A 15,421-nucleotide genomic window follows, 5' to 3' on the forward strand; every position below is an offset into this window, starting at 1 on the left:
AAAGAACCATACGTCTTTAAACCTGAGATAAGAGTCTTTAAACCTGAGATAAGAACTGTGGGGCAGTGAGTGAGAAACAATGGGAACTTATTATCATCTCTTATAACAATGCTTATAATACAATAATGGGACTTTAAACAGTTATGTCAAGCTTGAAAGTCTTTCAATTGTATCACAGTTGAAATGACACGTCACTACCAATAATTTAGCTAGATCCTTAATCCAGTATACCTAACCATAGTGTTTGTATATGTTAAAAATGAAGTTGAAGCTTAAAGTATTTCTTTAAAATTAACACAATTAGTGGTTAAATTAGTTTAACTCTTAATTCAGAAATCCAGCTTATGTTAACAAAGTTGTAAAAAAAGTTTTCAGTACATTCCAAAATTGACATATATTAAATAATCACATCAAAAGAGACTTACGTGTTGATCACGACAAAGCTGCAACAGATCCCAAAATAAATCTCTGAAGCAATCTGAACCTCACACAAATGATTTGATCAACTCATAGGGCAATTCTATTTTAGGATTCTAGCTGAGAACAGAAGGGGGGAAAGGCCCAACGTCTTGTTTCTGTAATGCTTTGTACTTTCTATAGTGCTTCCAAAGACCATTCAGAGACTCTTAACATCTCTGAAGATAGACAAAGTGGGTATTTTTAGACATATTTGATAGATCAAATGAACAGAATGGCTGACCAAAGGTTCCACAGCTAAAACATGTCAAAGGTAGGAAGGTGGAACATGAACGCAGGACTTCTAATAGTCCCATGCACTTTCCACTGTACTTCCCTGCTTTTCTGTTTAAGAAGAAAATCACAACTGTTTACCAAACCAAGGCACAAAGTGCTACATAGGATACACTCAAACAGTTCTTCCTTTCCTAAAATATTACATGCTGAGGCTTCAAACTTTTCTAAGAACATAAAATATAGCACATAATTTATGACAACTATACATGACTGCTGAACCGAAGGAACTCAGAACAGAGGTACAGCCTGGTGCCAATCTACAGTAAGCTGGCCAGACATTCACACAGAACCTGTCAGAAATCAAACTCCTTATTTCCCTCCCAAAGCTTGCTCCTTCTCTCTGTGTTTCCAATGTCAGTGACTAGTGCCAGAACCTGCCCAAAGCTTCCCCTGACTTTGTGTCTCCTTCACCCCCACAACCTATGCATGACGAGGCCCAGGACTTCCAGCTCCCTCCCTCTCATCTGACTCCCTCCTTCAGTCCATGCCCCCCATCATCAAATGCCTGGCTTACCACCACCACCAATCTCCGGCTGGTCTCCCTATCTTCTGGGTTGCTTCCCTCCTCATCCATTCTCCAAACTGCCAGAGTAAACTGTCCAAAATATAAACTTGATCACGACATCTGCTGCTGCTTCAAATCTTTCAGTGACTTCCCAGTTCCCTTAGGTTTTTATAAACAAACCTCTCGCCATAGCCTCAAGGTTGTTTATGACTGGCCCCCTGCTTATTTCTCTACCCACTCTTATTTCATAACTCTCTCCTCCCAAGGACTCTCAACTCAAAGTTCCTGAATGTTCTCACTTGCCTCAAGGTCTTCACCCAGAGTTCCCTCTGTTGGAAATATTCCCGTCCTCCAACTCCCCTCGCTGCCCATCTCTAATTCATCAGCACAGTTTGCACCTTGGTTAACAGGAGTTCAAATCCCAGGTGCTGCTCCACTTACTAGCTACGTGACTTTGGGAAAACTGCGCTTTCAGCAAAATGGGATATTAACAGGACCTATCTTATTGGATTATGTGAAGAGTAAATAATTCAGGTAGTTAGAAAAGTATCTGAGACATGGTAACCTTTTTAATAAACATTATATCTTACTGGCATTAACATCATCATCATCTGTCCTCTACTTCTTTTCTTCCACACCTTGGATTAAATGCTACATCTTTCAGAAAACCTTCTGTAAGCCCTTGAATGAGGTTAGGGCCCCCGTAGCTGGCTCCTATTACACTTTTTGGAACTGCTTATGTCATGATCTGTGTCCTCTGCTAAACTAATGGAGGCAGAGACCATGGCTTTCTTGCTTACCATTATGCTCCCATACTCCATATTGTATCTGGCACATAGCACATCATGAATATTTATCTGCTGAATGAATCAATGACTTAAATCCACTGTTTAATCACTACAAAGATCATCGGGAGAGCCAACTAAAATCTAAATTTCTCCTGGTGAAACTTAAGCCCATTTTCTTTCTTGCTCATCATTTGGAGGACTTTAAAAAAATATTTTTTTAAAGAAAAAGGCTAAGTAGAATATCCTCTTTAGTCTATTGGCTTTGAATAAGTATCACATTAATTTCACAATAAAGATAAAAAAATTTTAAAGCCACCTATAAAAAAAAAGCAGACTTAAAACTTTCTTTTCTCTAAATGTAATAAAAATTAAGTCTCCAGTTATCCTCCTATGGTCCTACTTAAACCAAAAGCAAATGAAATTTTCTATTATTTGCATCTACCAAAATCCATTTTTATTCACTCCCCTCTCTCACCCCCAATCTCCAATTAGTAAAGACTGGGAGATGCTTGTGGTTCTCATTGCATAGCAACATACTCATATTCAAAGTTTTCTATTTCCTAATCGATTTCAAATGCACAAACACAGAACTAGCTAAAATACAATCTCTATGTAACTGTCGTATTATGAGTAAACATTTAACACAGAAATCATTGGAAGTTTTAGCACTGTTAGAAACCAAGCCCTGGTACCGAGAAAGACATCCAGCTAAAAAGGCTGGATAGGTACAGTCCACTGTCTTCTTCTAGGGCTAGCTTGACCACAGTCCAGTGTTTCCTGAAATGTGTGATCTTAAGAATTATCTTACTTATTAAAAATACATTTTCCCATGTTCTTCTCTTAAGAGATTCTGATTTGGTAGGTCTGTAGTGAAGCCCTAGACTTACATTTTTAACAAGCACTTTCAGTTGATTCTTATGATCCACGTGAGTTTGGATATTGCTGTGGCATAAAGAGACCTTTCACTTTCAGACAACATTTGAGGAACTTTCCAATTTATCAGCCCTTGTACAGGTATTCCAAATTACCTTAAAGTCATCGTTATCGGAAACTTGGGCAGGAAACTGGAAAGTACATGGAGCTTGGAGTCAGAAAACCTAGATTCAATTTCTTCTGCCATTTACTAGCTGTGTAACTCTTACATCAGGCATCTCCCTCTGGTACTGGTATATTATGTGGAAAGAACAAAACCAACCCTAACCTGCTTGGCGAGGTTGTTGTGGAAATCATTTGAGAATACTTGCAAATTTGTGAATTAAGATGTCATGTCATCGTTACAGTAAAATTTCATTAATTCAATCTCCTCTAATTCAGAATGTGTAAACATCATTGTCTAACCCACTGTGGGTTTTTTCAGTTTATCTATAAAGAGATCATCACCTCCTTTCACGTGACAGGCAATGATAGGTATTGGAACACACAGATAAGCAGCAGCTTCCTGTTCCACAGCAAAATTATTAGACTGAATAGGCAAGATTAGGGGAGCTTGTTCACTGTATTAGCTCTGTTTATGTGACAAGACTGGAGTTTCAGCTACCTTTAAAGCAAGCTTGGCAATATTTCTACTGCAAGTTAGCTTGGTGGCATTAAAGTGAATGCCAATCATTGCAGTAAAACCAATCTGGAGAAAGAGTTTTCTACACACTAGGAATATTAAGGGAACTTTAAAACTGGCATTTAAACCTCCCAAAGGTACTGTCCTTCCCTGCCCCTTTGAGAAGCATATACTAAAACAAAACAGTACTTCCTTGGCAATTCAGTGTCATCAACAGAATCTGTAGTTTGGGGTACAGGCAAGGCTGAGACTATAGGTAAGAGACACTGGATCAACCCACTTAACCTGTAGCACGATATACAATGAAAAAGTTCCCCAGTCATAATGTCCATGTAAGAGTGTGCCAAGAGCATGGCATAATGGAACCCTCAGGGGCTACAGAGGTACATGTCATTTCCTTGAGAGTTCAGGCTCTTGGACAAAGAGGGTTGTTTTGGCCCCGTAGCACTTGCAGAATATGTGACGAAGTCTAGTTCTGCTGGCGTCCTCATTGTTACCACCAATCACGTCTGCTTCTCCTCCGATTTTCCTCTCTTAATTCATCTCCAACAAATCGCTTCCATTCTGCTGTCAGAGCCTGCTGCTCACACTCCTACCACGGCTTTTAATCAGTCTACCACAGATGCATGCCCCATTGTCTACCCTTTGCCAGTGACCTGTCTGGCCCAGCCATTCTCTACCTAGATGCATGATCTCGAGCAAGTCATTGTCTCTTCCATCATATTTCCCCAATAGTTCGACTGAAGAAGTCACCAACAGCCTTTCCAGTTTCCTTATTGTATCATTATTCTCTTCGGCCTCCCAATGATTTTTCAGTTTTTTCAAGTTTCTCACAAAATGGCGGACTAAACTTTTGTAAAGAATGTCAACCAACTGTAGTGTTCCCTTTTTTCCATGAAGTAAAAAACTATATATACTCAATGCTCTGTGTGCAACTTTCTAGCACTTATTAAATATATGCATTTATTCAATATTATATTCGTTTCAGACATACATTATAATGGTTAGACATTTATATAATTTATGAAGTGATTCCGATTATGTCTTACATTTACCTTTGGGAATTCGGTTTAATGTCTCCAACAATCCAAAACGTCTGAAGGTTCTAGAAGGCTTGGGTTCATTTTATCAGGCCTTCAAAATAACAAAACTACATTTTGGTCAACAGTGCCTAGAAATTAATTTTTCACTAGTACATCTTGGCCTTACCAATTAGCAAGGTTTTGCTGAAACTTCAAATTGGAAAAGTCTTTCTTACTACAAAAAAACCTATTTGCAACAATTTTATAAAGATTTGGAATGAATAATAAATATAATAACAAAAGTTCAATTAATATTGAAATGTTTATTAAATGTGGCAGAGTTGTTAGTTTCCTATAACAATTTCCTAAACCATAGATGAAGAAAGGTTATTACCAATGCTACTCAAGGACATCTTTTTTATCTCACTGCATTTCACACTTTCAAAACTGTTATCCCAACCCTGCTATAATAATTTTGTAACCAGTCTTTATCTAACCAGCCTTCAATCTAACCTTTTAGGTATGTCACTTGAAGTTTTTTATTAAAACAAAGAGGAAAAAGGTGTACAAATTATTTTGCAACACAAAACCAAAACACCCCACCCCCAACTGAAATATACCGGAACGTGAAGGAAAAAAAACATTCATTCATTATATACATGTATTATTTATTGTGCACTCTCAAAGGGCTTATAGTTTAGAACAAACAAGGTAATACATGCATACACATGCATGCTTACATACATGTATGGGTGCACATGCACACACACACACTAATGGATAAAGTGAGAAAAAGCCAACAAAAAAGAACAAAACAAGCACTATCAGAGTACCATAAGCACACGATTGCTTCCATCTGAAAGCTGCAAGGAAAAATTCATAAGCTGGACTCAGAAAAGTGAGTAGAACTTAACAAAATGAAACAGTGAGGAAGAGTGTGCAATAGAAGAGAACTCCAAGCAGAGTGAAATCAACATTCGACAACCATTGAAACTACTAAATGTTTCTTCATAGGCAAAAACACACAGAACTGGAAAGAAACTGGAAAGTACAGGCACGTCTAGGACCTAGTAAGTCAGGCAGTTATATGTCCAAGGGAGGATACCTAAAGGGCCACATTCGGAAAGGAGACCAGAAATAAACATAAAAACGTGATCCAAAGGGCCAGTCTGATGTCTGTTTTGCATACACATTGGGAAACTGAAGTTTTTTGTGTAAGGTTATAAGGGATAGTTTAATTGGAGATTTTTTCAGAAGATGTAACTTGCACCAGAGTGTAACTTCTGGTAGGGAGGCCAAATATCAGGGGAATTTAGAGAGAGGTACTGATGGGAGAGAGACTGTGACGCTAGCTTCAGTAAGATACGGCAATTTCCTGTCTAGATATGGAGAGAAAAGCAAGATCTAGGACTCAAGAGACAATGGAGCAAACTGGCCACTTGCTGCCTTTGGCCCACTGGCATCATTTATTTGGCCCACAGAATAAAATTGAGAAATGTGCATCAACCTTAAAAAATTAAGAAACTTTACACAAGAAAATCTATATTTGGGGCTTTTTAGGTAAAATTCGAGGACAGGGCCCATATCACTGAAGGGCGACAACTGTCTAAGTAGTCACCACACTATGTCAACCACAACTGATCACCCAGATAACATCTGGACATGCATTACACACAGTCCACTTCACTCGTTTACTTTATCTGCCAGAGACATCTGAATTTGCCATCCTGATTTAGAGGCTGGGTGACTCTAAAATTAGCAAAAATAAGGAAGTCCGAAACATGTTGGGGAGAGTAGAAAAGATGAATTTTAGACATGCTAGCTAGGATTGAGATCTTTAATAACCATCCAGAAGGGAATATGCAGTAAGTTATTAGAAATTTGAGAAAAAAGTCTGCGAGAGAGAAGATGTATATAGATAGATAGAAATAAGAATTACCTCACAAATAAAAATGATAGCAAATATAATAATGATACCAGATAGCATTCATATAGCATGTACTATTTAAATGCCAGATACTTAGAACAATATCTGGCATCTCACACCCATTAACTCATTTAAATTTACTTCAAACCTATTATCCAAATTTGACAGATGAGGAAACTGAGGCACACAGAAGTTAAGGTGATATAACTTCTAACTGGCAGACCTGGAATTCAAAGCAGGAAGTCTGGTTCCACAGTCTGTACTATGAGAATTTCTTCCTGAGATTTTAATCTGTATTTTGTTTTTAGACTAAATAATTTCACTTTTTGAGGTGGGAAGACTAATATTTCCTAGATTTATCACTAATATTTCCTAGATTTACAACTAATACCTTAAGAGAATGTAGAAAGAGAAGATAATCCCCCAATACATTATCCCTTAATCTCAAAAAAATACTGCAATACCTTACTTTAAATAGATATTTTCATTCATTTAAGAAATATATATTAACACTATGTGCAGACACTGTTCTAGGTGTTTCAGAAACATAAGTCAACAAAAAAGACAGATCTTTGCTTTTATAGGGCTTCCATTCTAATAGGGTATAGAATAATAGGGTATAGAATAAGAAACACAAATAAATGAGCCAAGGGTATAGGAAACGGTGACATCTGCTATGACAAAAAGGACAAGCAGAGCAGGGTAAGGAGGATCAGAAGTGGGTAGAGAAGAAAGGATTGTGAGTTTCAAGGGAGCAGGGAAGCTTTCATTGAGAAGGTTGTATTTGAGCAAAGACTTGAAGGAAGTAAGAAGAGTTAGCCATGTGGATATGTGGGGAAGAGCATTCAGGAAGAGGAAATAACCAAAGGCCCCAAGGCAGCAATGCCATGCATTCAAGGAAGTTCAGTTCACAGAAGCATGTTCAAGAAACGAGTGTGCCTAGAAGGGAGAAGAAAAGTGGGCCGAGATGAGGGCAGAGGTAAATGAAGGCAGAAGGCATGTGGCTGAAAGCCTTGTCAACCACATGAAGAATTACGGATGTTAACTTGAACAGGATGAGAAGCCTTGGAGATTTCCAGGCAGAGGATCACTTGATCTGACATGAACTTTTCAAGAATCCCTCTGGCTACTGTGTGAGAATCAACTACAGGAAAGCCATAGTGGAATCAAAGACAGACAGGAGGCGGTTATATCGAGGCAAGAAATTTCACTGCCTTACAGCAGAATGGTAGAAAGGATTGGACTCCGTATATTTTCAAGTTAGCAACCATGGAATTCCCTAATAGACTATCTATGGAGAGAGAGAAGAGGGTCAAAGGTAACTCTAAGGTTTTTACAAACATAACTGAAAAGCTGCACATAACCAAATTTTTCTAAGTCCATCATACCTTAGGTTCACCAAGGAGAACATTTATTTCATGGAACCACTTAGCATATCTTTTCACAAAGCAAAGAATTCTGCTGCAGCAGCACTTAATTACCTGCCAATTGATCTGTTCACAACTTCAGATTTCCAATAGAATGTCTGCTAAGTAAACTACAGTATTTCTTGGTTTCAACAATTCTTTTCACCAAATAAGAGTAATTGGTACCAATAAAGATATTCTTAAATATATGTTACTTGGTATCCATCAAAACACTCAGAGGACACTAGAACCTCATTTACATCTCATTTCCTTGTCACAATAATTCTGAAAAGAATCAGTTCTATTTAATATTTCAGGCAATTATGCTCAGAGGCTAAGGATCTTTGCCCAAGGTCAAACAGCTTAACAAGTGGCAAAGTTCACCCATGCTGCACTGACTCCAAAGCCCATCTTTCCGCTAGTTCTATCATTTCCCAATATGATAATACTCTTGAGAGGCAGTGACTGTTCAAAATCTTAAGTTTTCTAGGTTTCCCTCCCTTCCCCCAATGACTAGATCATTTAAATAGAAATAACTTCCCTTAAAGGTGATAAAGATAACTTCAGAAACTGGATCGTCTCCCTGGGATTGGCAGTGAGAGGGCAAATGCATTGTTTCACTAGACAAAATGAAAAAATAAAACAAAGCATTCCCTGATTCGGATTTGTGGCAGGCTTCACAGCCATCACACCAGAGTTTCACCGAGTGACCTTGAGAAAGCAATTACCCAGTGTCAGGGCCCATTCAACCACATCCTATCATCTAGTCTCTGGTAAGAGTAGAACTTCCCATGCCATAGAGATTAGATTTTTCCCTCAGGGAGAAATGGTCTCTGAAAGATGATAACTAGGAAATGCCCAAAAGTGCCCTCCCTTATAACAAAGTACGAATGCACTTTAAAAAAAGGGAGGGGGCAATTTTAACTGAGATTATATTAATAACTTGCCCTGGTATATCTCTGTGGCAACGCAAGAACTTCAGGAAGACCACAGAAACAAGGAATTCTGTTTCAAGTTGCAATTCGACATTTCCCTTCTGCTTAAAATGCCCTCAATTGTTTCCCATGTTCTTAGGATACATTAAACAGTCCTGCTTGCTGGTCCCTTGTTCCCTCCCACCCCCATCTTACATCATGCCCACTCTTTTTTGGCTCTCGTCACTAGGCCTTATTCTATGAGGGCCCTGATCTGTCCTGCCTTAGGAGCCTTGCACCTGCTGTTGCCTCTGCTCTTTCTCCTCCTCTTCACTTCCTGTCAGACCTCAGCTCAGGCATTGCTTCCCCAGGGCATCCCTCTCTGACCTTCGCTTACAAGTTCTCATAGAACCAAGCACGTTTTCTTTCCACCATTAACACGGCATAGTTCATTTATTTGATTACTGTTGGCCAACCCATTGGTCTATTTTAAAGTCTGTGATCAGGGGCCGGCACAGTGGCTCAGGCGGTTGGAGCTCAGTGCTCCTAATGCCGAAGGCTGCCAGTTCAATTCCCACTTGGGTCAGTGGGCTCTCAACTACAACACTTCTGGTTCGACTCCTCGACTCCCACAAGGGATAGTGGCCTGCGCCCCCTGCAACTAGCCATGGCAACTGGACCTGGAGCTGAGCTGAGCTGCACCCTCCACAACTAAGATTGAAAGGACAACAACTTGACTTGGAAAAAAATCCTGGAAGTACACACTGTTCCCAATAAAGTCCTGTCCCCCTTCCCCAATAAAAAAAAATACGCTCTAAACTTTAAAAAATAAAATAAAGTCGGTGATCAGCACTCAATAGTATTTTTGGTGGAAGATGGACAAATGAGTTAGTGTTGTATCACACTCTACCAAGCACAGCAAAGACTGAGTACCCTGTCTCCCGGTCTTAAATGAATCTACCCCAGAAGAAATGGATGCAAATTACTATCATATTCTAATTTTCACTAAAGATTAAAAGAAAAATGAAATAAAGGATCCACTGTGCTACAGACTGGATTTATGTGCTATAGACAAATTTTACATGTTGAAATCTTAACTCCCAGTGTAATAGTATTAAGAGGTGGAGACTTTAGGAGGTGATTAGGTCATGAAAGTGAAACCATGGGATGAGTGCCCGTATAAAAGGGACTACAGAGAGTTCCCAGGCACCTTCTGTCATGTGAGGACACAGTGAGAAACATCGAATCTGCCAGCACCTTGATTTTGGACTTCCCAGCCTCCAGAGCTGTGAGAAATAGTTATTGAAGCCACCTAGCCTACAGTGTTTTTGGTATTGTGGCCCAAAAGAACGAAGACTCACTATTAAAAAAATTGTTTATCTTATCCTTATCTATAAATGACATTTAATGGCATTGGAACTGATCTTATCCATGTATCCTGAACTGATATATTTCATTATCTAAATCTTTCAACCATTTTCTTTCTGAAACTGAAATTATTCTCAATTCAACCAACCAAAACAAACAAAAAATTAGTTTTGAAGCCCAATACTCAGTTGCAGTAGCAATGGTAATCTGTTTTCTGAAGATGCAGTCACCTAGATATTAACTCTTTTTTACTAAGCCTTATCTCATCAATTAGCTGATTAGTATATAACGCTACTAAGGCTAATAATATTACTAATAATTTATCATTTATAAATATATATAATATATAGTAATAAGTTATCAAGCATTTATGTGCCAGGCACTGTACTATCTGTTTGATACCGAATAAGTATTCACATTTACCCTTCACAACAATCCTATGAAACAGGAGCCAGTATTATCCTTATCTTATAGATGAGGAAAGAGAGGCTCAGAGGTTTACTACCTTACTCAGTGTTACACTGCTGGTAAGTAGAGCAGCTAGAATTCAAGTCTAGGTTTGAGTCTCCACTGTCTCAGGTTTGACCTCTACAGAAAAGAAGAACAGAAAAAAATTTTTAAATCTTTTAAAAAAAGATTTTTAAAAAAAATATTTTTAAATCTTTTAAAAAGATAAATCTATGTTTAGTGCCTGGAACACTTCAAGCATTCAATAAATGGTAGTTATCAATATTCTTCTAGGTTTGCCAATTTAAATAATTAACATTTCATACGTAATTCCTTATATCATGTGATACCTCAAAATCTAGTTAAAGAAAGGAACCTACTGTCAATGGGCGCTGGTTACTCAAGTACCTTTCAACCATCTGAGGTAACTAGACCAATGCTGTGTAGTTATGCAGTGTAAAAAGAGAAATTACACACATCTGATCCAGAGAGTCCTGTGATTTTTTGGAGCTTAACTAAGCACTGCCAGTTTTGAAGAATAGCTTTTCTATAGGAGGACCCCATCAGCCCACGCCCTTTTAAAATCCTCCTCATCTTTGGAATAGTACAGGGCCAAATGAGCTCCAGCAGCATCAAAGCTGCAAAATGTTACGGGTCTGCTAATACAGATGGGCAGAGGGCAAAATGCAGAGGTGAAGACCCTTGGAAAAATCTAAACTCACTCCACAGAATATTACTCAGCAATAAAAAGAAACGAAGCACTGAAACATGCCGCAACATGGATGAACCTTGAAAACATTGTGCTAAAGCCAGTCACAAAAAACTTTGTATTGTAGGATTCCATTCACGTGAAATACCCATAATAGGTATACGCATATAGAAAGTAGATCAGTGGTTGAGTAGGACTTAAAGGGGTTGGGGTTGAGGTTGGGTTTGGGGAGTGACAGCTAATGGGTGCAGTCTTTCTTTTAAGGAGGGTGAAAACATTCTAAAATTAGATTGTAATGATGGTTGCACAGCCCTGTAAATATAAAAACCTTGAATTGTACACTTTAAATGGGTAAACTGTGTGCTATATGAATTATATCTCAATATAGCTATTTTTAAAATCTAACTCATTAACTGATTAGTGGCTCCTTTATCCTTTCCTACCTAGAGAGATATCCTCTCCATTAAAAACTAAAAATAAGAGCTCAGAGGGCTGACTTGAGTTAAAAGCTACAAAATATCTTGGCTTTGGAAGTATACTTAACTTGCCTTTGCATATTTCATCTCCAGTTTACTTCAGAATCAGTCATTTTAGATAAACGCCAATGATTGCAAAATATCTATGCAAGGATAAATAAATGCAAATTTTATCTATGCTCAAACTAAATCATTTTTTATTGCTCCACGGCAATGACTGTTCTCTATTTAGTACAAACTGACCACCTTTGTTAGCAGCTTCTTTTGATTACTTGCCACAGTGACCTTCAAACAACTGAAGCTCCACTTTCACAGGATCTCTTTGTTCTCCTAAGAAATACAGGAAGTATCGCATAACAATGACAGGCCAAACAGTCTTCCCTACTAACCTGGCTAAACCCATCTGCTAGGGACCTGGTGAAACCACTGTAATTCACGGAGTGGGAATGTTATTGGAGCGTACTTGGGAAGAGACGACCTCGCTCTTGATTAGGAGATGAAGATAAACTAGAGTATGGAGCAAGTAATGGATGGTCGTAAAAACCTAACTAGACTAAGGAATCTGTGGTCTGGAATATTTTTGCTGATTGCAAAGTATGCCTGTATTTCAGGGTTTTTCCAAGTTGTTGTTTTTAAGTTTAGAACAGGTTTTATCTGATCAATGTGCCAGTCACTGTGGGAAAAGACAAAAAAATGTGGACCTACAGTCCCTGCCTCTCAGATTCCGAAATCTGAGGAGGAAAAACGAAACATAGTCACATGAAGAGACTTAAGAAAAACAAGAATACAAAATATACTATTAACTCAACACAAATGACTATGTAATACATAAAATATTTAATTGATATGGAGAGGAAGATGTCAAATCAACAGTACTAGAAAGTAGGCAATACTTCCCTAATAATATGTACTGTCTGCTACTTGCTTTTATTCAAAGTTTGCACATGATTAAGTAAGCAATTCTAAGGGCGAGAAAACTTATTAGTACTGTTTATTGACAAAATTAATTCTGGACTCCTAACTTTTGTTGAACAAATTACCCACTTATTTTTAATCACAATTTAATCCTATTTATTCAAGTATCGTCTCTGCTGGTTTGTTTTTCAAAGTATTTCAGTTCACTTGTCCAGCTGACACAAAGAACCTGTTTAAGATGAGCTATTCTTAATGTTCTTTGTTTTTCAAAGATTCCCTGAATTTTGAAGGATAATGGAAGTATTTTAAGATCCAGGCTACCACATACAAGCATGTAAGTAATGTTACAAATAACTTGATCATTTCTTATGCTTAAGTACTTAAACAAGAGAAAATTTCCAACAATCCAGGGTAAACTGAACTCAACAATATTTCATTTTATGACACTATAATCCTCTCTGCTATATTCCAGTGTTCTAGTTCCAATTTCGTTTCTAAATCATTTAAACATGTCCCTTAGTTAATCAAAAATCTTTCTTCTGGCACCAAATCTTTTCAATACAAGTATTACTTACAAAATGACAATGTCACATACTTGACTTTTTCTATGGACTCACAGAGATGACTTGGACCATTTTAGTTATTAGCCACTATGGTCAATTTTCGATACATTTTTAAAAGCTATTAACATCCATCTTTGCTTACAAATTACAAAACTTCATCTTGATGTATGATTTCCCAAGACACTGGAGTCTTGTGTAACTATTTCAAAAGTCCAACAACAAGTTTTCCAAACCTCACAACCAAGAACTTGGGCAAGCCAATTGTGAAATTATAATCCTGATTATAATCAAGTTGAACACTTGCTTTCTCAAAGAATAATTTTTTAAAAGGTTATTTTTTTTTTAATTCGTACTCTGTTAAGAGCTGCTTCACATCGTGGACAGAGCTCTTATATATCCATTCCCTACTTGAGTCTCTTTTCTTTATACTGCTGACCCAAAAGGGTATTAAAATGTTTCTGAATGAATAAAGAATATGGAGTAATATTATTTGTGCACCTTACTTGAGCCTAGTCTGAAAACAACCCCAAACCACCCCAAAATTCAATAAAATGCTCGAAGTGAGCATTCAAATTATAAAACAGCAGAATAATCACATCAGAGAACGACCACAGCGTATCACTTAACTTTAAAAAAAAAAAAAAGTAAGAGAAACGAAAAATAAAGGGGGGAAAAAAAGCAACAATAAAGCGGAAAAATAAAACCAAGCGCAAAACTTCCCTGCAGGCAATTTTCTCAACTTCTCCCATCTGACCTCTCTCTTCCATTTTTTTAAATCCTCCGACTGGATGGAACAAGAGCCATTTGTGTAGCTCGCTCTTTGTGGAGATACTTTTTCCTACAAATGTCCTTCTACCAAAAGTATTTCTGATGTTTCCATGAAGAGTTACCGTTTAGCAGAAGCAATAGTTCACGAGGACTCCCAACAGTTTAGCGAACATTTTCTTTTCAAGCTTGTGCAAATTACATGACATTGGCTGCACGCGAGGAACTGGAGGGGTAAGTTTCCACAAAGCAGGAAGCCTTCGGAAATTCTACGTCCTCCTCCTTCAGCCTCACCCCAAAAAAGCGAGCAGAATGCTTTTCATCTCTAACACAGGGCCACTACTCAAATCCAATGAAAATATTTTTAAAACACTCAGAAGGGGTGAACAAAGGTGAGCAGCGTGTGACTGAGGAGGCAGCACAGACTGACTTCGAGCCCCGAACCCGGAATGGCTCAAAGGACACAAGCCCCCGGGAGTGCAGGCCAGCTTTCTTCTTTAGATGCGCTTGAGTTGGGCCAGCCAAGTATTTAGCATTTAGAAACTACAAGTCTAGGCAAGCCGGAGATGGCGAGAAGGGGCTAGGCGGGTACGCAGGGGCCTCACGAAGGAGACGGGAGCAGGGAGAGGGAAGGCCACGCGCTGGGCCCGGAAGTGATCGGCGCAGGCCATGCGGGGCCGCGAGCCGCGCGACCCGCCGCGGGAGCCAGAAGACGGACGGCGCTGGATCCGACTCACCTGCCCATTCACCGAGCCCTGGTCCGACCCCAGGCTCGTGACCCAAACCCCAGACCCGAAGAGCCATGAAAAGCGAGCACGAGATGCGCAGGGCCAGGTAGGCCACGGTGCCCGCGCCCACCCAGTACAGGAAACCGGCGGCAGGGAGAGCGCTCTCCATGGCTTTCAACCAGGCCTCACTACTTTCGTGAATGAAAAAAAATCTAATGAATGGATCCTGGAAGAGGAACCGGCCGTGACGGGGAGGACAACTCTAATAGGCGCTGCTCCGGTACCGCTTTTGGCTGAAACCCCGCCCAGAACGCCATATCCGTGCCGCCATTGGTGATCTATCTTTGCTTCCGCGCGTACTGCGTCAGCGATTGGCTGACTCCAGTTTCAAGGCCCTGCCCATGCCCCCGCCCCCGTGCGCGCCCGGCCGTGTTTCCGTTCTAGGGAGACTGATTGCTCACCTGCCACGCCCTTAGGATTTCGGCACGTCTCACCTTACGAAATAGCCCAGGTCTCTCATTGGCTGCAGCCGTCTGCGGAAGACTGCACTCCAATTGGCCAATGAGACGCAGCCTGGTGT

The 15,421-nt window shown here is 39.3% G+C and overlaps 1 protein-coding gene across 1 annotated transcript in view; it reads right to left on the bottom strand.

The window, feature by feature from the left end:
- The window catches only part of HSD17B12 (hydroxysteroid 17-beta dehydrogenase 12), a 137,619-nt gene extending 122,466 nt beyond the window's left edge, over positions 1–15,153 (bottom strand). The window contains exon 1 of the mRNA XM_081063862.1: positions 14,851–15,153. Within this exon, the coding sequence (XP_080919988.1) occupies positions 14,851–15,010 (160 nt within the window). The 5' untranslated portion in view covers positions 15,011–15,153. The remainder of the gene's footprint in view (positions 1–14,850) is intronic.
- Positions 15,154–15,421: the final 268 nt, after the last annotated feature.

The sequence above is a fragment of the Rhinolophus hipposideros genome (genome assembly GCF_964194185.1).
Source record: "Rhinolophus hipposideros genome assembly, chromosome: 10".
In the NCBI taxonomy this organism is placed as follows: domain Eukaryota; kingdom Metazoa; phylum Chordata; class Mammalia; order Chiroptera; family Rhinolophidae; genus Rhinolophus; species Rhinolophus hipposideros.